We start from the raw sequence: 20,495 nt of genomic DNA on the forward strand, positions 1-20,495 counted from the left end.
GTCCTTGATCGATAGACTTTCAATCGATATGCGTGTATCGTAGTTGTCGTGAATAGCATGTACGTGAAACCGATGTAATCTTTTGTACTTATCGTAAGGGCAATCTTATCAATAATCAAGACTCAGCTTCTGATCAAGTGGATAGCAGTCACAAACTAAGAGTAAGTGCTGATGGGGGAAGTGGGATTCGAACCCACGCCGTTCTCGTCGGCATCCCAGGGATAGTCCACTACACTAACCCTCCCCCATCTCACCTCCCGAGTATCTAAGTGACTGCTTATGTGACTTTCCGTACCAAAAGCCAATATCCTCGTAACATTTTTAAGAGTTCGAGTTTTCGTGGTGTAGTTGGTTATCACGTCTGTCTAACACACAGACGGTCTCCGGTTCGAATCCGGACGAAAACAATTTTTTTTATAAATTATTTTCAGAATGATATCAAACACATTTTCCCTTTTTTTTATGAGCGAAGCTTTTTAAAAATGGTCCATAATTTTAACTATTTACTTAGTATAATAATAAAAGGAATCGTTTATATATTCTTTGAAACCTTATAGGTCAGTACACCGCTTTTACTTATTGTAGCCGCACTCCTCAAGTGCGGTTTTCACAGCATATAATACTTGCTCGATGTGCCCGCGATCCGGCTCCGTTACAGAGATATTCATGTGGCCAATTCGGAAGTATGATATCTGGGGTAAAAGTCCACCTGCGCAAACCACTCCGAATCTCGACAATGCAGGAAGCAGCTCAGCAAGAGCCACACCCTCAGGCACATACACCGCAGTCATGGAGTTCGATGCGACCTCTAGGGACTTGGGCACTAGTTTAAGGCCAAGATCCGTAACGAAATTCTTTACCTTTGCGCTCACTTCGCGATGCTGAGCGAAACGTATGTCCATTTTGTTCTTGATGAGCTGTTTTAAGCTGACATTAAGCGCAAAGATAAGCTGAACAGCGGGAGTAGCAAAGTAAGCTCCTTTACGAGACTCATAGGCTTGCATAATAGGAAGCCAGCGGGCCCAGGAGGAATAGTAGCTGCGAATAGGCGTTTTACGATCACGGAACACTCCCTAGTTATAATTCCATTAGTATTGTCATATCATATGGTATCTTCATTGTAGCTTCAACTTTCAAGTACCATTGCTTGTTCACTAACGACCACGATAGACAACCCGGGTGGCACTCCAATTGCTTTCTGGCTTGCAGTCACTACAACATCCACATTCCAGTCATCCATGCGAAGCTCCTCGCTTCCCACGGAACAAACACCATCGACAATAACAAGGGTTTCGGGTGAAATTTCCTTTACCACTCGCGCAACTTCTTTCACGTCAGATAGTACACCTGTCGAGGTATCCACATGTGTGACTGTGACAATCTTGTATTTGTCTGCGGCCAAGTGCTTCTTGAGATCTTCTGTGGTAGGTCGAGATCCAATCTCGGATTTAATTTGGGTCACCTTTGCACCAAATGTCTCCAAGCTATGTGTCATGATATAAAGTTATAACCAAAGAATGATCAGCAATCACGAATTGACATAGACATTCCAAAGCATCTAATTACCAAACGCTCAGGCCATCTCCGAAATATCCAGTATTTAGTACCAGAACTTTATCACCTTCCTCGATCAAATTGGCACCAACTTGCTCCCATCCAAGGGTCCCCGATCCAGCTAATACAAAGGGCTGTCCTCGCTCGGTGAAGAGAACCTCTCGAAGCATCGGAAAACATTCACCAAATACTCCGATAAATTCGGGAGAAACATGCGAGGTTGCAGGGGTTCCCATGGCAGCGAGGACATCTTCGTGGAATTCCACAGGGCCTAACGTTTGCAAAAAAAAAGTGTTATAAAACTAAAGGCCAAAAGTGCTGCGAGGTATATCAGAATCACTAACCAGGAATCATACACAGTTTTCGGTCAGCTTGAATCATGATTTCTTGATTTCGATGGAAATGGAATTTAACGCGAGGTAGAAACGAAAGGAATTATTGGGCTTAATATTGGAGGAAGGGTGAGAACAAAGCAATTTGGATGGCGCATGTGCTTGTGCAACATTGATGCTACCTTACTCATTTCATGAATTCGAAGCATGAAAGATATCCCGTTTGGCATAAGATAAAATGCAAATTTAAGAAAGACTGAATCCAAATTGCAAAAGCGGTCGGGACAAGGGGGCGCGCATACTTGGTTGGATTATCTAATCTGACTAGAGATTGTGGCTGCATACTGAACAAAGAAAGGAAGAGCTATGGACCTTTATCGACCTGCTGCTTTGACTTATGCCGGGCGATTCCTTCTCACTTTGTTCAAGAGGCCCAACGGCTAGAGCAACATCAATGCCGAAGGCTGCATTAGTCATATCCCCTTATTCTTACGGAAAAGCATCCAACTTTGATAAATTGAGTTTAAAAATTTGGTGGCAAACCATGAAGAAGCAGTCACAAACTCTCTGAGTAGAAAGACATAGCTCAATAAGTTTAATGCTGAAGGTTGCTCATTACTTAATCTAGATTACTGTGATTTTTTCTATTAAAATTCAGATAAAATCATAAAGGAGAGGGAAGGAAGTATATAAGAATAGTAAATAATAATATCGATAAAAGTCCATATATAGTCACCAGATAATGAATGGAGTCCCAGTGAGACATAGCTGCAATAAAATTGCCCATAACACGATTAGAAGAAATAGGAGAGGAGCGAGGGAAGAGAAAATAGGGAGAATAGAGCTGAGATGGGCATGAAGGTATATGATATATAAAATTTTAAATAGAAAATAAGGCGAAAAGAAATTATCCATAAATACATTGGCAGAATATTATAATAAATAATTGGATATCAAACTATTACGATAATCATAGGAATGGCTATAGCGAAGGGAAGGGGGTTAGTGAATTTGTAATATGGTATTTAGCAATCCTGGATAACACTCACATTTTCAAGGACATCTCTTTCTCGCATTAGTGCCCATTCTCCCGCCCCAACTCCAACACACTTCATTGACACAGCCTGCAGTATTCGCATACTTGCAGGGCTCACGTTTTCGTCCCGAGACGTAACAAACCGACATCCATGGGTGGGGAGCGGCTGCTGCTGTTCTTCCTGTATTCGCCACGGTGGCGTTGCCTCGACCTGCCGGCGTCGCCATCGTTGTAAGCGCTCCTGGTCAAACTCCGAATCGATGGATTGTGTTGCGGATGAATATTGCGGGTACGCAGCACGCCAGCGTGCATAGAATTGGCGGGGAGACGCAGTCTGCCGCCAACTACTATTATTCACCACACAATCTTCTTCGGCAGCAATGGCAGGAGAGAGTTCCAAGTCAAGGTCCTCGTCCTCCTCGCCAACCAAACCTTCATCATCGTCATCCTCATCCATGACAACAGGGGGCGATGAGAAGTAGCTTGCAGGAGGTGCCGGGGCAAGAGCCGCTGGCGGGGAAGAGAGGGGGAAACAGTCGAAGTCTTCGTGCAAAGGTGTGGGAGATGAGAGCTCGCGATACTCAGCCAGCGAGTATGAGCGGCGAAATGTGCGAGGGGTGCAGATGTTGTTGAATGGTCGGGTGGTTTGGCGTTGGTTGTCTAGTGTAGAGGGTATCTGTTTCGTGATTATTAGGAGATGCGCAGCGGATGTTAATTGTTTGATTAATATTCGATTTACCTGTGACCATGTGTTACGTTTTGGTATAAGTTTTGGGCTTGTAATCACCGTCTCAATGGTGAGGTCAGCATCTTTTGATCCTAACAAGCACAAAAATGGGGGATCATGATTATTAAGTGTAACGGATAAGAACGAGGGGACAATGCAATGGATTTACCATCGGTAGCTTTGCCCCAAACCGTTTCGAGCATCATACACGAATCACCCGCTAAGGTGAGTCTTCGTCGTTGAGTCATTTCCAGAATGTCGAATGATGGACGAAAGGAGTTCGAGTATAGAAATATATAATAAAAACCAAGAGAACCAAAGCCAAACACCTAACAATTCCAAAGACAAATGCCCAGCCCCCTTCTCGTTCGACTCTCTCTTCTTCTATTTCTTACACAAACAAAGAAAAGGAAGGAAGCAATAAAGGCCCAAGGCCGGTACTTTTAAATTCCTACCAACCTGCGCCGCTTACCGAATAAATGGGATTTTTTTTTGGTGTCGATAGCGATTGGTAGGACAGAGTTTATTGTGCTTGTTGCGTTTTTCGCGGCTTCGGCCGAAAATCCTTTTCTCGAATGGTGGCAAGTTAGAAAGTTTTGTAATGTTCTGTGGCCTTTTTCATAGGCCCATTGGCCTTTGGTTTCCTTAGTCTATACACACTTTAGCAGAAAAGAATTTCTTTCGTTTTCTTCAATTAATTTTGGATGCTCAAAGCTTAGTTTGCCAGTCAAATATAGTGGGTCTAGACCAAGTATGCTAACAACCCTGCACCGTAAAGCAGGAAAACGCGATGATGTCATCCACAGAAATACACAACTACCAAGTTAGAGAATGCTCGTGGCTGGCTCCTGGTGCTCATATCTGTGCATGTGGTCATGCTAATCTACTGGAGACAACGATAATCAATGTGGTAAGCAGCTCAAGGTATATTAAAGCTTTTGAAGTGGCAAGTACCCTTCTCGTTATCATTCACATCTGACCAACTGATTTGGGGTCAAAAACACGTTGTGTTCACCGATTAATCTGTTATCATACATGCATGGTCTGACATTGAGGTTTAGTCAGCTCACTATTACATATTATTACGCGTTGAAGCAAGTTTCATGGTTAGCTTCAGAATGAACTCGGCAGGCAAATCTAATATTTACTTGGGTCCCCTACCCTATTATCTAAACCAAGCAATAGCCTGAATGTCATAGCCTCTAATATACCCCAAAAGAATATAACTCTTCTATTTTCCTAGAGAAACTTGAGTATATCCAGCGTTGCAGAGTAGAGCGATAGATAAATAAATATAAGTAGCTATGTTAGTATTCACACGATCACCCAACATCATGTGTCAGTAGACTGAAGCTCACTCTGTGATGGATTCGCTCACATGAATTATGATTAGAATTCAAAGAGTTATCTACACAACGTGTATTTAGGTCTAAGTGAGAGAAAAGAAATAAATAAAAATACTGCGCCACGAACAATTTATTTTACCATCGTCGCGATCTACGCGATCCGCTTGACGCAATTACAGACTCACCAAGGAATATGGCACCTGCGGCCCAAGATCTACAGACAACCATTCCGCGGTACGCACCAGCCGAGGAGGCCTCGCTGTCACGCGGCGTGCACCACCCGACGTTGGCTGAGATCCAATCCGATCCGATTTCACTTCTTGCCCAGAAGAAATGGCTCAAGAAGATGGATTGGAATCCAGCGGTGGTTGAACAGATCTACAAAGAACAGCTCGAGGCCACTAAATTTAATACTCGCAAAGTGATGCTTCTAGAGTTTAATCAGTATCTAGAAAAGGTTAGTTGAGATCGCTTTAGGGTGCTCTCTAAATTGGTTATCATTTCTAGTCCTTGAAATATTTAATGATATTGACATTGTTATGCTATTTTAGTTCTTATGGCCAAACTATGACCCCGAGACATCATCTCTTCCCCATATTCTATCGATTGTATTGATGATAAACGAGAAATTCAGGCAGCGCGTGCCTGCATGGGGTAATAGAATTGCTTCTTACTTGACTACGCAGTTTCCTCTAAATAACAGAAATCTTTCCTTTCCCATAGACTTTATTCAGACCGCTCCCGTTAATTTCTCTCGATTATTTTCTAATATCGTACGATTAACATTACCCTCTCATTCCCAAAATCTGACCCTTCAAACTCGCAAATTCCTCATTCTCTTCCTCGTCAATGCCTTTCAAAGTCTGGAGAATGTCGCAATCAGATCAGAATGCATGCGGTGAGATTCAATGTCATCCCCACAATTGAAAGCCCTGTTTCTGAAATCTATATTCCATATTAGACTGGTTTCTATAGCAACATGGGAATGCATCGTCCCGAAACGGAGAGAGCGGCTATTTAATGAAAATCCCTCGTTACGTAAAGTTTGGAAGCATATCCAGAAAAAATATGACACTTCAGGTAGGATCCTTTATTATATATAACTGGCCAGGGGCGACTTACGAGTTTTCATATTAGACGAAGCAACCCGGGAGAAACTTGATTTCGAACGAAAATGGCTAAGTAATTTACTGCGAGATTTTGTCCAGATCCTTTTTAGCATCGAGGATTCAAATGAGGGTAAGGGTTACTCTGATTTTTATGGATTTTTTTTTTCAAGTACATTTAATTTTTTTTTTCTCACTTCACCCACAGACACTGTGTTTTATTGCGAAAGATTTGTCGAGCTCCTAATTGACCTCGAGGCTCAGCTACCAACACGACGCTATTTCAACACTCTATTAGATGACCATCAAATCCTCATTCTTTGCGAAAATGCTCCAATTCTCAAACATATGGATAAAAGGTATAACGAATGAACCGTAGCTTTCACGTATGCCCGCATTGTACTAATTCTGCAGTTTAGTTCTCTTCTCATGCAATTACTGGATATACTTCGCTTCTATGCCAAGTTTGAGATCAATGACTATCAAGGAACTGCCCTCACGCGAAATGATATGAGAGAGATCCACGAATCAAAATTGGTTGAACTCCAGGTACAAGTCTCTCTCTGCCCCAAGCTCAAAATGACTGGTTTTGACTGACGTTTGCCTTGGCTTAGCGCATTGCTTTCAAGCATTTCCAACCAACCTTGAAGTCATTAGCCCTCTCCAATGTCGGGTCGATAGAGCAGCGTGACGAACTTCTGAATCATTTTAAGGAGCTTGAGGATTCTGAGCTCATGAAATTAGCCGAAATGCTTGGTGTGCGCACTGAGATAGTGCTCAATGATACCCGACTTGATGAACATCAGATCCTCTTGGACAGCTTAGTTGCACGCTTTGAAAAGCGAGTCAACCAGATTGACACAATTAACTCCATGCCGATTTATCCTGATGAGGTAGTATTTATTCCTAGAGTTTCCCGATGTGGTTCACCCCCTGACATTTTTTGATATCACATAGAATATGCTCTTCAACGATGTCCTCGTTAAGACGCAGTTCTATTCGGGCGACAGGCCTCTAGCCCTCCCAAAGCTAAACCTACAATTCCTTACCATCCATGACTATCTACTCCGCAATTTCAATCTCTTTCGCCTGGAGAGTGCTTATGAGATCCGACAAGATATTGAAGATGTTGTCAAGCGACTTGGGCCGCGTGTATCGGTCGATAACCGGACAGCATTTTCTGGTTGGGCACGGATGGCGGTGCCCATTACAGGATTTCAAGTGGTAGAGGTTGCGGGACCCAAAGTTGGAGAGAATAAGCCGGCTTATGTGAAGGCAGATATAACGCTTAATCTAGGGCGATATACGGATTCAATTCGTGCTGAATGGGACGAGCTTCGACAGCATGACGTACTATTTTTATTAACCATTGAAGCCCATGCGGAAACGAGTGAGAAATACACCAGCGATATGGATTTCCGGTGAGTACCCCGAATCCACTGCGAGGCTGTTTCTCGGCACTTGAATTTAACCGAATTTCCTCTCTCGAATGAAGAAAACATTTCGGGATCAAGTACGTCCGCGGTTGTGAGATGCGCGCGTTTATAGGCGATGATGGTAAACCCCTTGATGAGGGCGAGCCTCGAGACGAGAATGCCCTGATTGGATCGGTGCGGACCATCCGTGTCCATTTGGATCCGAACCAGTACAAGGTAATTGAGCTTGTGCAAGAGGATTCATTCGGTAGAGGATAATGACCATGCCCAAATATAGGCTGATATGGACCGACATCACAAGGAGAAAAAAGAGAATGTCCATGAAACATTCAACTTGCTGTTGCGACGCAAACCCAAGGAAAACAACTTCAAATCTGTGTTGGAGACCATCCGTGATCTAATGCAAAGCGAGCTGGTCATCCCCGACTGGCTGCATAACGTGTTCCTTGGGTATGGCGACCCCGGCAGCGCCCACTATTCACGTATCTCCAACCAGCCGAAGGAGCTCAACTTTCGAGACACCTTCCTGGACTACGAGCATCTGGTGGAAAGCTTCCCGAACTCTGTAAGTTTGACCGAGCGAAAGGGTTGCTTCTTCCACACATCGCACTAATCCAACTTTGATAATCCCACCCTCCAGGAAATAGTCCCTTCTCCCGAGTCTACTATACCCGTCCCTCCACCCCATATTCTTTCGTTCCCTCAGACATCTGAGGACCGCAAGACGTCCAAGAAGCGGAAAGCGAATGCTCAGCCCCCCGTGACCGATGGAGCCCACGCCAATAATAAACAGGTAGCGGTGCGCACCTATACCATGCCAAATATGGGCCCCTATCCCTTCAACAAACCAAAACAGAACTCGATCCGCTTCACCCCCGTTCAGATAGAGGCAATTCGTGCGGGAATGAGCCCTGGCTTGACGCTAATAGTAGGGCCGCCCGGCACTGGTAAGACGGACGTGGCAGTCCAGATCATCGCCAACATTTACCACAACAACCCGGAGCAGCACACACTACTTATCACGCACAGCAACCAAGCCCTTAACCAACTTTTCGAGAAGATCATGGCGCTGGATATCGACGAGCGTCACCTCCTGCGACTTGGGCACGGAGAGGAGGAACTCAACACCGAGTTGAGCTTCAGCAAGTACGGAAGAGTTAATTCCTTCCTCGAGAAGCGGCTTGAACTTTTGGCAGAGGTGGATCGCCTCGCAAAATCACTGGACATCGGCGGAGCACATGGTTATACTTGCGAAACGGCAGGCTACTTTTTCCTGTACCACGTGCTTGCCCGATGGGAAAAGTACACGGAAAAGGTCAAGAACGGCCCAGAAGAGAGCTTGACGGCTGAGCTGGTACGAGACGAGTTCCCCTTTGGTAAGTGGTGTGGAATTGGTGATTGGTCATTTTTCACAACCAACTGATCCTGTCTTGTCCCCTTCTTTTTATAAAGCCGAGTATTTTGCCAACGCACCCCAGCCGCTTTTCCCGGCTGAGGCCTCTTATTTGGAGGCTCTCGAGATTGCAGAGGGCTGTTTCCGTCACATTAACCACATTTTCACGCAGTTGAATGAGATACGCGCATTTGAGCTGCTTCGAACTGGCCACGACCGCTCCAATTATCTCCTGACAAAAGAAGCGAAGATTATCGCCATGACATGCACCCATGCCGCCCTCAAACGGCGGGAGCTGACCGCACTTGGATTCAAGTATGACAACGTCATTATGGAGGAGGCGGCCCAGATCCTTGAGGTGGAGACATTTGTCCCCCTGCTGCTGCAGGAACCGGACGGCGACCACGAGGGGCGCAACCGCCTTAAGCGTGTGGTTCTCATCGGAGACCATAATCAGCTTCCCCCTGTGGTGAAGAACCTCGCGTTCCAGCAGTATGGCAACATGGAACAGAGCATGTTTACGCGGTTTGTACGCCTTGGTGTGCCGCATATCCAGCTGGACAGACAGGGACGCGCACGATCGTCTATTGCGGGGCTCTACCGATGGCGGTACAATGGGCTGGGCGATCTGCCGATCATCAAGGAGGCACCCGAGTATCAAAAGGCGAATGCTGGGTAATTTGATTGACACATTTGGCCCCGATCTCCAAGAAGTACCTGACGGACTTTTACTGACTATTATAATCACAAAATAGATTTTCATTTGAATATCAGCTCATTAACGTCGAAGACTACAACGGTGCGGGGGAGAGCGAGCCCTCGCCCTATTTCTACCAGAATCTTGGCGAGGCGGAGTATGTGGTCGCACTCTACCAGTACATGCGGTTGTTGGGCTACCCGTCGGAAAAGATATCGATTTTGACGACCTACAATGGGCAGAAGGCTCTGATCCGCGACGTTCTTCAGCGGCGCTGCTCGTGGCATCCCCTCTTTGGATGGCCGGCCTGTGTGTCCACCGTGGACAAGTACCAGGGCCAGCAAAATGACTATGTGCTTCTGTCGCTAGTACGCACTAAAACCGTAGGGTATTTGCGCGATGTGAGACGCTTGGTGGTCGCGCTATCGAGAGCAAGGCTGGGCCTGTATGTGTTTTGCCGGCGGGCGCTGTTTGAAAACTGCGTGGAGATGCGCGAGGCCTTTTCGCTGCTGGTGCAGCGCGGGGACAAGCTTTCCCTAAGGTTGGGCGAGATGTGGCCGACCGATCGCGCGGCCACCCCGGCTGACGCCGAAGAATTGCAGAAGGATGAGCAGGGGGTGATCATGGAGGATGTCAAGCACATGGGAAGCTATATTCACCAGATGATTCAGGAGCAGCTGGAGCACGCCCGGCAGCTCCAGGAGGAGCGAGAGAGAGAGGAGCAACAGCGGGAATTGGACGCCATGGAGGAGCAGTCTGTCGAGCCGCAGACAGAGCAGGCCCTGGAGGGGACAGAGGAGCATAACGAAGATGGGATGGATGAAGATAGAGCGAACGAGGACGAGGATATGGAGTAGGCTCCCGTCGCCACACGATTTCTAGGTCTTTATGTTTCATTTTCCTTGAACAAAACCCAGTTTGTTTGTTTTTATTTGCTGATTAATAAAATTAGGCATTGTTCAATCTTGATGAAATTAAGCAAAAGCAAAAGGGGGAGGGGAGCAGGGAGTAGAGAAAGCACATTTGTCTATATTACAGCTAAGAGTATATTGAACACCATCGTACAAGGAATAAGCGGCAGGGGGGGAGGGGGTGGGAGTCTCCAATCATTATAACTCCTCCGCCGAGATTTCGGTCTTGGTCGGGCTAAGACGGTCCAGGTAGGTCTTTCCCCGCATATATGGAATCAGGTCGCAGTAGGCCTGTCGTATTCTAGAGCCTAGCTCCGCCCGTGCTTTCCACAGTTCGTCTGCCTTTTGCCGGTCGCCGGACTTCATGGCTGCGCACCACTTGCCCGTTAGGTCCTCGAAGTCTTCGATGATGGCATGGCGCTCTTTGAGTAAGGTGTTACGGGTTTCGGTGTCCTGCAGCAAATCGTTCTCACCTTCCACAGGGGGCGGATACACCCACCGATATCCCTCATCATCGCCACCCACTAGGTTGGCGGGCAGGTATTCCTGATCAACGAACTGGAGCAACTCGCCCACGTTGCTCGTGAACCGAATCTTGCTCGCCACTACGGGATCAAACCAGAGCTTGATAATCCGCCACACGGCTCCGAAAAACCAGGGGGCGTTGTGGATAATCAAGAGACCCAATGACTCCGGGTAGTAGGCCTCGCAGCAGGTGACGATGAATCTGGCCAAGTCTAGGTCGAGATTCACCATGGCAACATTGGAGAGGTTGAAGACGATGCAAAAGGTTTCTACGGGCGGCTCCAGTAGGCTACGCTGCATCTCGAACTTGAGTAGAGTGGATTTCTTGAGAGGCTCTTCATCCGTGTGGCTCCTGAAATGGTTTTTGACGTCGACAAAGCTGGGGAAGTGGGGGCAAAGAGGATGATTCAAGTGAGCGGTGAGTTTCAAACAAATAATACATCGAGTTCATCCTTACCAGATAGGGCGATTCCACTTGTCCACGCCGTGTAAATACCCCTTCGACACCTCAAACGACTCTCTCCAACCTTTCTCTCCGGTAGCCTTGAAATGCTTCTCCATCCCTAGTTCACCTTGCGCAATCAGCTCGGGGATGTTTTCCTCGATATGGAATTTCTCAATGCTAATGAGTAACTGGAGGGCGGCCTCCACATTCCACTTTCTAGCGCGGAGATATCGTAGAAGAATCTGATCCGGCAATTCTTTGAAAGTGCATTCCCAGAAGGAGCGTTGGATATCGAACGGAGTGATCTCTAGGAGATGGTGGGGATCCAGTTTCTCAGGAGACTGTTTTTCATCGGTCTCAGGAGCTTTTTCTCTCCTTGCGCCGCCGCTCAGCCAGCCGCCGAACGATGCTTTCTTAGCCGCGGGGGCTTCTTTGCTGTCCTCTTTGCCCGGGAACTGATCCCGACGAAAGACGTCTAAGACAGCCGTCCATAATTCGGAAAGCTTAATCATTTGCTCGGGGCTCAGGCGGCCGAGATGCCCCTCTGCGGTTCTCTGGTCTGCTGGGAGTGGTAACAGATGAGTAACCATGGAAGGATGGTAGTGGAGCTAATGACAGGGGCGAGAAAGAGAGGCGTGGTAGAGGGGAAAAAGGAAATAGCCAAGAACAGAATAATAGAAGAGACAATAAAAATAGGGAGCAGGGACAAGGAACCGTTTCTGTTTCTTCCTTGACTTTGCCTCTAAACGTTCCAATTAGAAGGGCCTTGGGCACAAGAAACCGAGAGGCCACGTGAAATTTCCATGTGCACTCTGAAACCGCCCTTTCCATCAGGCACGACGGGTCCAATTCCTGCGGGCCTACGCACCATTATGGAATTCTGCATTCTAAAGGGAGGGAAAAACGAAATAAACAGCTTGCAATCGGGAAACACGCTTTAAAGAGGATGCAATGAAGCGAAAGGAAAGAGACGAAAGTCTGACATGAAAATAGGAAAAGGCTGGAGGGGTCGTTCTCAGAGCAACGGGGGAGATAAAACTAAGTATACGAATGGTGGGAGACTATACAAAGACAGAGTAGGCGGATAAATAATATAGATAATCGTGATATCGATATGTATATAAACAGGTTTTCAATAATAAAAACACAGGTATTGTGGAATCTGAACATGTTGGGAAACCTAAATGGCCGCTTATCTAAGCATCTGGGTAGGAATCCGAGCAGGCCTATCTGATGCGACTGAGGTTGAAATGGCGGGGGGGAAGTGTGGATGGGATGCAGAGAGAGGGGGTGGGGAGAGGGGAGGTTGCAGGCATGAGAACTGGCTTGCATAGTTGCTGAAGAGCCTTGTGAATTCATGGTTACTGCTGTCTTTTCTGGCGTCGTGCGAGAATCGGGTCGCTGAAGAGGGCGGGGGCGGCAGCGGGGGCAGTGCAGCGCGCTGGGATGCAACTCGAGGTGAGCTGGGGGTGTAGGCCATGGAGACGGAGAAGCTGGTGGTGAGAGGCGAGGGGGTGTGCGGGGGGGTAGGATCCAGCATCAGTTTCGGCGGCTCACCAAGCCCGTGCCTCTTTTGGAGCAGCTGGGTTACCAACGGTGCGGCCGGAAAGTGAGTTTTCGGCTCTGGATATTCAGGATTGCTTGGGGCCATTATGTCATCCTCCATCTCCTTTGCGGCCGCTTCCTCGCTTCTTCTTCTCCTGAAAAGACATGAAGATCAGAATCCAAGTTATACTAAGCCCTGATTTTTTTTTCTTTTTGGTGCTGAAGCCGTGGAATCGGCCTTCAAAACAAGGGACGCTTACATTGCCTGGGCGCGATTTTCCTTGCGGATTCGCATGCGCACCCCTTGATCCGAGAACATTCTTGTAAGAAAGGTAGATTCTACAAAAAGCTCACAGCTGCTTAGTTGTCATACTCTGGCACGTTTTCACCGTCTTCTCCTCCCTCCTTTTTTTGTTCATCGGCTCACCTTGCATTCCCGGGAACAGCTTTGGGGCGTACACAACGAACACGTCGGAATACACACTAGTTCTATAAATGGCGGCTTGTCTGAAGAGTAGCACAGATTAGTGACGAAAGGGGGAGAAGGGGGGGGGGAGGTGCTTTTTCAGCGTCGACGCGTACCTCTTGATCTCATAGAGCGTGAACTTGAGCCTAAACGTCCCCTCCAGCCTCACCGAGATGTCGGGGTAGACGAAGAAGCCGCCATCTATGCGAGGGGGAGGGGTGTTAAAGCTGAGGATGCAATCCTCCGGGAGGGCTGGCTGGGGCACTTACCGGAATTGTCCAGGTCCTTCAATTTATACAGCGATTGTACCACCGTCCCGACACATACTCTATTTCCCCCAAAATAATTGATCTCCCGAAAGGAATCGGGCTGGACCACATTGACATACAGGAAAAAATAAGGGTTCTGCAGATAGTTTCTGTTATAGTGAAGCGGATGGAGGCATCAGCGTAATCTTATTCTTCTTCAGAAGGGGCTTCTATGGATATACAGACTCATTGGGGTCCCCCTCCGCCACAAGCTGAACAATGGGGGGCGGATCGATGGGCCGCCGGTCCACTGGATAGGCAAAACAGATAGGAGCGGGTGAGCTCTATGCGTCGAGAAGCCGCAGCGGCTAATTACCTTTGTCGCGGAAGCTGCACAGGCGCGCCTGCCGGGGCTGCTGCCGAACTAGCAGCGTGTATCTGGAGAGAATGAGCAGGTAGAGCGTCAGCATTAGCATCGGCGCATACAGGGACAGAGATGCCTAGATTGATGTCACCTTAGTTGCTGGCCGGAGCTGATTTGCTCGAAGCTGGATTCCTCGAAGGTCCGTTTCTTCATTTTGCATTAATGATGAGGGGCCAATGGGGGGCGGGATTGAGATGGGGGAGAGCACGAGCTTAAAATAGAGGCCAAGGGCGGGAGAGGGGAAGAAAGAGGGCACAAGGGGAACCAGGAAGCCAGAATGGCCAGAAATTGGTTTTTGACACGGGAAACCCGAGCGCGAGCGCAAGGCCTACGTCGCTCAACTCTAAACCGGCAAGCGCGCACAATGATGCCAAATCTACCAGAATAGTAAGATTCGGTATTTCGTCTTGCTCAGCAGCACTGTGCATGGTGACTGGCTCGGAGAATATAACCAGAACTCTGCCGACCACGCGAAAAGTCTACCCCTCGAGTGGACTGGCGGCGTTCCCGCGGAGCTCTGGAAAAAGGCAAAGGGCCGGCTTTAGGTTAGGTTTTGTGGTTTCTTCTCGCGACGGTTGTTCACGCTTGCATAAACCGGTGCAACCCGGCTTGTGAATCCTGATTTTTCTCTCCCTTCTCGCTCCATGCGACTGAAGATCGTTCCTCCAGCAGAGTTCCCGGGGGAGCCGACCCCTGCTGCCCCTCTCGCCGCGCAGCCTCGTGCACAAGCTTCCTCAAAGCATGGATATTGTTCAACCAAGTGATCCAGCCCAAGCGCCCTCCGGCACCCGCTGCTTCCTCCCTCCCCAGCTAACTCAACTTTAAGGAGTGCTTTCTTTTTTCCAGTCAAGTCACGGCCTGGTCGCATTTCCCGAAGCGGCTCAAGCCTGTTCCATCTAAGCTTTCATCCCTGATGGGCCTTGCAAGCCGAAATCACGTTTCTGCGCAAGAGCGAGGATGCGTTTGGCTCTAGCGCAATATAAGCACGTTTAGTACTTCTTTCCACCCCATCTAACGGGCTTTTTCCAAGCTGTTTGGAGGGAGATGGGGGGAGCATGGTCGTTTTTTTTCTTTCTCTTTGGCCACAAAAAAGCACGCCAAGGCTTTCATTACAGGACAATGCCATTCAATATAATTATCCGCTTTAATGGTGGTAATGAACAAGTAACAATAGCTTAAACCGAAATTGTTTTGAAGATGTTGAAACCAGTGTATGCTGTTGAGATGACACAGCCTGGAATCTGGCGATGCCAGTGAATCTCTTTGATGTGTTGTTGGCCCTGGGATGCGGGGAGAGGTTAGGTTGAGCCAATCTTAAAGGAAAATGTTAAATAAAAAAAGCAGGCGTCCTCACCTGATGCACGAATAAGAGCTGCGGAGGAACATCCTTTAACTCGGGAGCGCGGCTCTTCTCCTCCTCCGGATCCTGTTCCACCGAGAGATCCCAGAGGGTGACTTGGTCGTCGGCGCCAGACACACAGAGCACCGACTCTTCACTAGGGTGCCATTCGATAGAGGTGATGGGCGCCTGATGCCATTTGAAGGTGGCCACCGGCGTGGGCGTTTGCTGCGAGCTATGCTCGGGGAAAATTAGAAAGGTGAAATTAGACATGCCCCCAAGCAAGTAGGAAAGAAAGCAATATACTTTGAGAACGTGCGCAAGTCCCAGATGTTGAACACGCCGTCGTCTGCACCCGATGCCAGCAGATACCCGACCTGTTTATTCCAGCTCATTACGTTCACATCCGTGTCACTGGCACGTATGCAGATGGCCTCCTTCTTTTTGTTCCGCAGGTCCCATATCCGAACCGTACCGTCCGCGGAGCAGGAGGCAAACACATTCTTCTCCGATGGTGACCACTGTATATCCTCTACGGACGAGGTGTGTCCTTTGAACGGAGTGCGGTCTATCGTGTAGGAGGAGGAGGTGCCGGTGGTGAGGTAAATGTTGCTGTCGCAATCGCCGGTAAGTAGGCGGCCGGGGGTGGTGGGCGACCAGTCGAGGGCAAAGCCTTCAGTTCGGTGGGCATCGATGGTGAAAATGGGAGATTGGGCAGCCGGAGGGATGGGCGTGCCTGGAGAGTCAAGCGAGGCAATCACCGGGGCAATATCCCAGAGGTGAACTTTGCCAGTGTCGGCCCACGTGGCCGTGACATGCGCATCACGCTGCGGCATTGTCCGTACACGGTTCACACCGCCCTTGTGCCGGATGCTTCGATGCTCAAGGATGGGGTCTTCGTCCAGGTTTTCGTCCTCTTCGTCATCCGATAAATCTAAGAAAGAGGGGCATCAGTCGGAATACGGCTTCCCTTTCAAGCTCAAGAGGTATATTCACCATCATCATGCTGTGTCTTGTGTAAATCAGTCATCTTCATTACTATCACCTCGTTATTATCCGGCTTGTCTGCCTGTGTTCCAGTCACGACGTAAGCTGTCGCAGGATACTTGAATGCAAAAAAAAAAGAATTGCCGAAGATGACGTGAAAAGTTGGAATATATCAATGCTTACTGTTGATCGCTCATCTCCAAGCCGATCCCACAAAACATCAAAACTAAGACATGGCCATTTCACATTCATTTTATGTAGCATCACGTATACCGACTGATCCACCTCGAGAACCTCGTCTTTTTCCAGCTTTTGTCCCGGCAAATAGACTCGTACATCCTCTGGCTTTTCTTCCTCTTCTTCCTCCTCCATCGCTTGCTGGTCGGTGTCCATGCCATTCATATCTTCGTCTCCTCCATCGACAACCTGTTCCTCCTCCTCATCCCATTCATCTTCCCACTGATCTTCAAAGTCACCCATCTCATTCTCGCCGTCCATTTTTACATCCTCCTCTCCGGGTCTGCGCCGTGCCTCCTGGATATCTTCGGCCACTCGTTTTGACATTGTTTGCGGCTATTATTATGATCGATTCAAGAGACTATTAACCTCGAACCTCTTCACTATTTCAAGTCGGAGGTTGAATTCGAAGAGTAAACAACCTCTGACGTCACGCATATGAAGGCTCTTTTCAAAGTCACGTTTTACAGCGTTCGGTTTTCTGGAAATCTTCATCTGTAAGCCGCGAAATCAACCCACTTCTAACTCCGTTTCACGTAATAGAAATTCTTTAGCGTCTTGTTCTGTGCGTAGACACGCCCATGTGGGAAAAGAGGGGATCGCCATTTTGACTTTTGAATTTTTACTCTGTTTAATATTCCCTTAATTCTCCGTATACCCCTCATCACGGTTATTTAACCGCCGTCTTATATCCTCGTAAGACACCCTCAATTCTGCACGCGTATGCTTTTGTGGGAACAAAAAAAAACAAATAACGTCATATACGCTCCATTCGTGAGATTCAGTATTGGTAGCATTACCTTAACGGCCAGCTCCTTCTCCCATGTTAAAACTGATCGCCTCCCTCGGCAAGAAAGAAAAGGAAAGGCGATTCTTTGAGCAGCCCCAGCAGACGCAACAGCAAGCGAGTGTGCATCGGTCAGCGTCTTCTGCGTCGAAACCAGAATCGACTGCCCCCTCTTTACGCAGCGCTTCTACACAGGAAAACGTTCAGTCCGTAGGACAAGGTCTTTTTCTTTCTGGAGGCAACCGTTATTACACTCTGAATTAACTCAACCCTCTCTTTGCTACCTTTTTTATTATTAATCTGTTCTGTGCCCAATCATAGTAACAACAAACCCTGCATCTGTACCCTATCCACAATTCAATCCATCACCAGCGCAGTTACATACAATTCAACCGGAGAACATTCCACCATCAGCAGAGCAGAACCAACCACCACAGCAACCACAGCAAGCACCACAACCACAAAATCAAACGGCAACAGAGAACAATAATATGGCAAATATTGGGCATGAATTTATGGATGGCGGCATGCATGGACTTGGCATGGGAAGAACCCCGCTTCTTCCGTCTATACCTCCCATGGGACCGATGGGCCAGGTGCCTGGGGGAATGATGGGACCAAGTGGAGCGGGCGTGCCGGGAATGGGCATGCTAGGTCATTCTGGAGGCATCCCCCCTATGGGTGGCCCGGGTAGCATGATGGACCAGCCAGGAGTCGGGATGATGAGCGAAGCACATGGAGGAGTTGGTTCAATGGCTGGGATGGGGCAAGCCGGCCTGGGCCCTCTGGGAATGGGCCCCTCTCCTGGCATGCCACCCATGAATAACCTCGGGGGAATGGGAGTGATGGATGCTGGAGGCGGCCTCGGGTCGATGGGAGGCGCTGCGAGGATGTTTCCCATGGCACAAGGTGGAATGACGTCGATGGGAGACTCGGGTGGGATTCCTCCGATGGGCCAGGGGATCCCAGGGCCGAGCCAAGGGGGGATGTTCCCGCTAGGGGGTGCGAGGGGATTCCCGGGCATGGGCCAGAGCGGGATGGGCGCAATGAATCCAGGAGGAGGCATGCTAGGACAAGCCTCGGCGATACCCCCAATGCACATGATGGGATATGGTCCATTGCCTGCGAACGAGCTCTTTGATCAGATGGGCTCCCCTTCCACACCGCGCGCTGGCTCTATGCCTCCTCCCCCTCCCCACCCTATGACACCCAAAATGATGCCGGCTGGGATGGGAGGACAGTTCCCACACCCTCCGCCTCACCTTCCACCGCTGCACCCAGTGCGACCCCCTCTCTCCCGCACCAACAGCACTTCTAGTGCGCGAACCATGCCCGATCACCCAGGAGCACCCTTTGATCCCTTTATGAGAATGGAGGGGTCCCCGGGATTCGAGCCTCCGGATGGCATGTTCATGGGCGGGGGCTCTCCGCTGTTTAATGAACACATGAAACCGCATACCGTGCCCATGATGCCAATGCACCGCCGGCGGCCTCATCGCCTGCAGCGTAGTATGTCTCACCATGAGATTCCCCCGCCGCCACCGCACCTGTTTATGCCTCCACCACACCATGGTCCTTTCATGCCCGGTGGCGTCAGCGGCGGCGACGGCGAATTGGAAAATGCAGGAAAGGATATGCCTGCTACCTCGTCCCCTTTCTTCCCCCCTGGGTTTATGCCCCCTCCGCCCCCGATGCCTTTCCCACATCCATTCATGTATGGACCCCATCCCCCCTATTCGGGGATGCCGCGCCCGGAGCCGGATGAGAGCGAGGGGGGACGAGGAAAAGCCTCTTCGTTGCAGCGCGAGGGTTCGAGGAAAAGTTCAAGGATCGTGGACGATAAATCCGACCGAGGTAATTGGCCGGCAGGGCCTTTTCACGCTGAAATAAGTGACCCGGACATTGATTTTTCTATTTTTTTATATATTTTGCCCATCAATTCTGAATCTTATGGTGATGCAGCCACTGGAGACAAACGCTCTTCCATGCCTCCCCTTCGCCCACGTGCCAGCTCCATGAGATACTCTACTGGCGGCCCGTCTCCCTCCTCGGCACCCATTACCTCCCAGCCAGCCTACTTCTCCCCTAGTCCCAACACGGGGCCCGACGCGGCCGGGGATGAGGTGCGCTCCGACGACGAGATCGAGGTGTTGCGGAAGCAGCTCAGCGATTTGCAGGTGGAGCGAGATGAGTTCTATAAACAAGAATCAGAACACCGCAAGCGGGAGCAGAAGATACTACAGAAGTTGGCGCGCGGGCAAGAGGAACTGCAGCGTGTGCTTTCCAAGCGGGGGCTACACTCGACAAGCGCCGGACGAGACCGAAGGGAAGACTACTACCCGCCCATACGAAGATCCCGATCCTTCCACCGCTACTACAACCCCCCGTCCCTCCGCGACTACTACCGGGATGAGTTGGACGACGACGAGGAGTTTTACCCGGGCGATTACTACTATGACAGGGACGTGTATGCGATGCCTTCCCCGTCCCAGCGGCAACGCTACGCGCGGGCCAGCAGGCAAGAGTCGAACGCGAGCTCGTCCGAGGCAGAGGAGAAGGAGCCCACTCCCAAAAATGGTGAAGAGGCGCTGAAAAGAGAGGGTGAGATGGCCGCTCGAAAGCAGAAGGAAGCCGACCCGGTGCAGCAAGACACTTCGGCCGCCGATGCAGCCAAAGATTATAGCAGGCAGCGGCATCGTCGTCGACAGAGTTGGTACTAAGCCTCAGCCTACGATCATCTGATTATGTAGGATCGGCTTTTTTTTATTGTTTTCAATTGATTTCTTACTAATTCTCGGGGCAGAGGGAGATATATTTATTTCTATTTTTGGTGTTCTGGTTTTGTTTTTGTTTTTTAAAGTGCAATTTACCCCTATTTCTAGGCATGGTGATCCTGCGAATGGACCCATTTATTATTTTTTACCATTCCCCTCCTGTTATGCGCTATTTCTATT

The 20,495-nt window shown here is 49.0% G+C and overlaps 8 protein-coding genes and 2 non-coding genes across 10 annotated transcripts; 3 read left to right on the forward strand and 7 right to left on the reverse strand.

Moving 5' to 3' along the window:
- Positions 1-172: 172 nt before the first annotated feature.
- Positions 173-245, reverse strand: VTP21DRAFT_t178. Its single transcript has one exon. It is a non-coding gene; the product is annotated as a tRNA-Ser (tRNA).
- Positions 246-333: 88 nt separating this feature from the next.
- VTP21DRAFT_t172 lies at positions 334-407 on the forward strand. Its single transcript has one exon. It is a non-coding gene; the product is annotated as a tRNA-Val (tRNA).
- Positions 408-572: 165 nt separating this feature from the next.
- On the reverse strand, positions 573-1,935 carry VTP21DRAFT_2396 (uncharacterized protein; the record flags this gene model as incomplete). Its single annotated transcript, XM_069392584.1, has 4 exons — positions 573-1,073; positions 1,142-1,484; positions 1,567-1,825; positions 1,899-1,935. 4 exons carry the CDS (start codon positions 1,933-1,935, stop codon positions 573-575), a joined length of 1,140 nt encoding a protein of 379 aa, XP_069250285.1.
- Positions 1,936-2,856: 921 nt separating this feature from the next.
- VTP21DRAFT_2397 (uncharacterized protein) lies at positions 2,857-3,897 on the reverse strand (the record flags this gene model as incomplete). Its single annotated transcript, XM_069392585.1, has 4 exons — positions 2,857-2,868; positions 2,936-3,598; positions 3,662-3,741; positions 3,819-3,897. The coding sequence occupies 4 exons, from the start codon at positions 3,895-3,897 to the stop codon at positions 2,857-2,859; spliced, it is 834 nt and encodes a 277-aa protein (XP_069250286.1).
- A 1,291-nt stretch (positions 3,898-5,188) lies between these two features.
- Positions 5,189-10,484, forward strand: VTP21DRAFT_2398 (uncharacterized protein; the record flags this gene model as incomplete). The annotated part of the gene is made up of 14 exons (XM_069392586.1): positions 5,189-5,452; positions 5,547-5,649; positions 5,719-5,893; positions 5,957-6,075; positions 6,133-6,234; positions 6,310-6,460; positions 6,521-6,650; positions 6,716-6,994; positions 7,059-7,522; positions 7,597-7,753; positions 7,815-8,102; positions 8,178-8,913; positions 8,990-9,605; positions 9,686-10,484. The coding sequence occupies 14 exons, from the start codon at positions 5,189-5,191 to the stop codon at positions 10,482-10,484; spliced, it is 4,383 nt and encodes a 1,460-aa protein (XP_069250287.1).
- Positions 10,485-10,736: 252 nt separating this feature from the next.
- VTP21DRAFT_2399 (uncharacterized protein) lies at positions 10,737-12,098 on the reverse strand (the record flags this gene model as incomplete). Its single annotated transcript, XM_069392587.1, has 2 exons — positions 10,737-11,442; positions 11,521-12,098. 2 exons carry the CDS (start codon positions 12,096-12,098, stop codon positions 10,737-10,739), a joined length of 1,284 nt encoding a protein of 427 aa, XP_069250288.1.
- A 602-nt stretch (positions 12,099-12,700) lies between these two features.
- Positions 12,701-14,344, reverse strand: VTP21DRAFT_2400 (uncharacterized protein; the record flags this gene model as incomplete). Its single annotated transcript, XM_069392590.1, has 8 exons — positions 12,701-13,208; positions 13,314-13,392; positions 13,481-13,560; positions 13,636-13,720; positions 13,789-13,937; positions 14,014-14,077; positions 14,144-14,205; positions 14,283-14,344. The coding sequence occupies 8 exons, from the start codon at positions 14,342-14,344 to the stop codon at positions 12,701-12,703; spliced, it is 1,089 nt and encodes a 362-aa protein (XP_069250289.1).
- Positions 14,345-14,403: 59 nt separating this feature from the next.
- On the reverse strand, positions 14,404-15,059 carry VTP21DRAFT_2401 (uncharacterized protein; the record flags this gene model as incomplete). The annotated part of the gene is made up of 3 exons (XM_069392591.1): positions 14,404-14,624; positions 14,688-14,708; positions 14,765-15,059. 3 exons carry the CDS (start codon positions 15,057-15,059, stop codon positions 14,404-14,406), a joined length of 537 nt encoding a protein of 178 aa, XP_069250290.1.
- A 307-nt stretch (positions 15,060-15,366) lies between these two features.
- VTP21DRAFT_2402 (uncharacterized protein) lies at positions 15,367-17,081 on the reverse strand (the record flags this gene model as incomplete). Its single annotated transcript, XM_069392592.1, has 5 exons — positions 15,367-15,471; positions 15,546-15,765; positions 15,837-16,464; positions 16,527-16,635; positions 16,701-17,081. The coding sequence occupies 5 exons, from the start codon at positions 17,079-17,081 to the stop codon at positions 15,367-15,369; spliced, it is 1,443 nt and encodes a 480-aa protein (XP_069250291.1).
- Positions 17,082-17,577: 496 nt separating this feature from the next.
- On the forward strand, positions 17,578-20,261 carry VTP21DRAFT_2403 (uncharacterized protein; the record flags this gene model as incomplete). The annotated part of the gene is made up of 3 exons (XM_069392593.1): positions 17,578-17,761; positions 17,863-19,395; positions 19,504-20,261. The coding sequence occupies 3 exons, from the start codon at positions 17,578-17,580 to the stop codon at positions 20,259-20,261; spliced, it is 2,475 nt and encodes an 824-aa protein (XP_069250292.1).
- Between the last annotated feature and the right edge of the window lie 234 nt (positions 20,262-20,495).

Source organism: Calcarisporiella thermophila (genome assembly GCF_041956535.1).
Source record: "Calcarisporiella thermophila strain CBS 279.70 unplaced genomic scaffold VTP21scaffold_14, whole genome shotgun sequence".
NCBI classification, from domain to species: Eukaryota; Fungi; Calcarisporiellomycota; class Calcarisporiellomycetes; order Calcarisporiellales; family Calcarisporiellaceae; genus Calcarisporiella; species Calcarisporiella thermophila.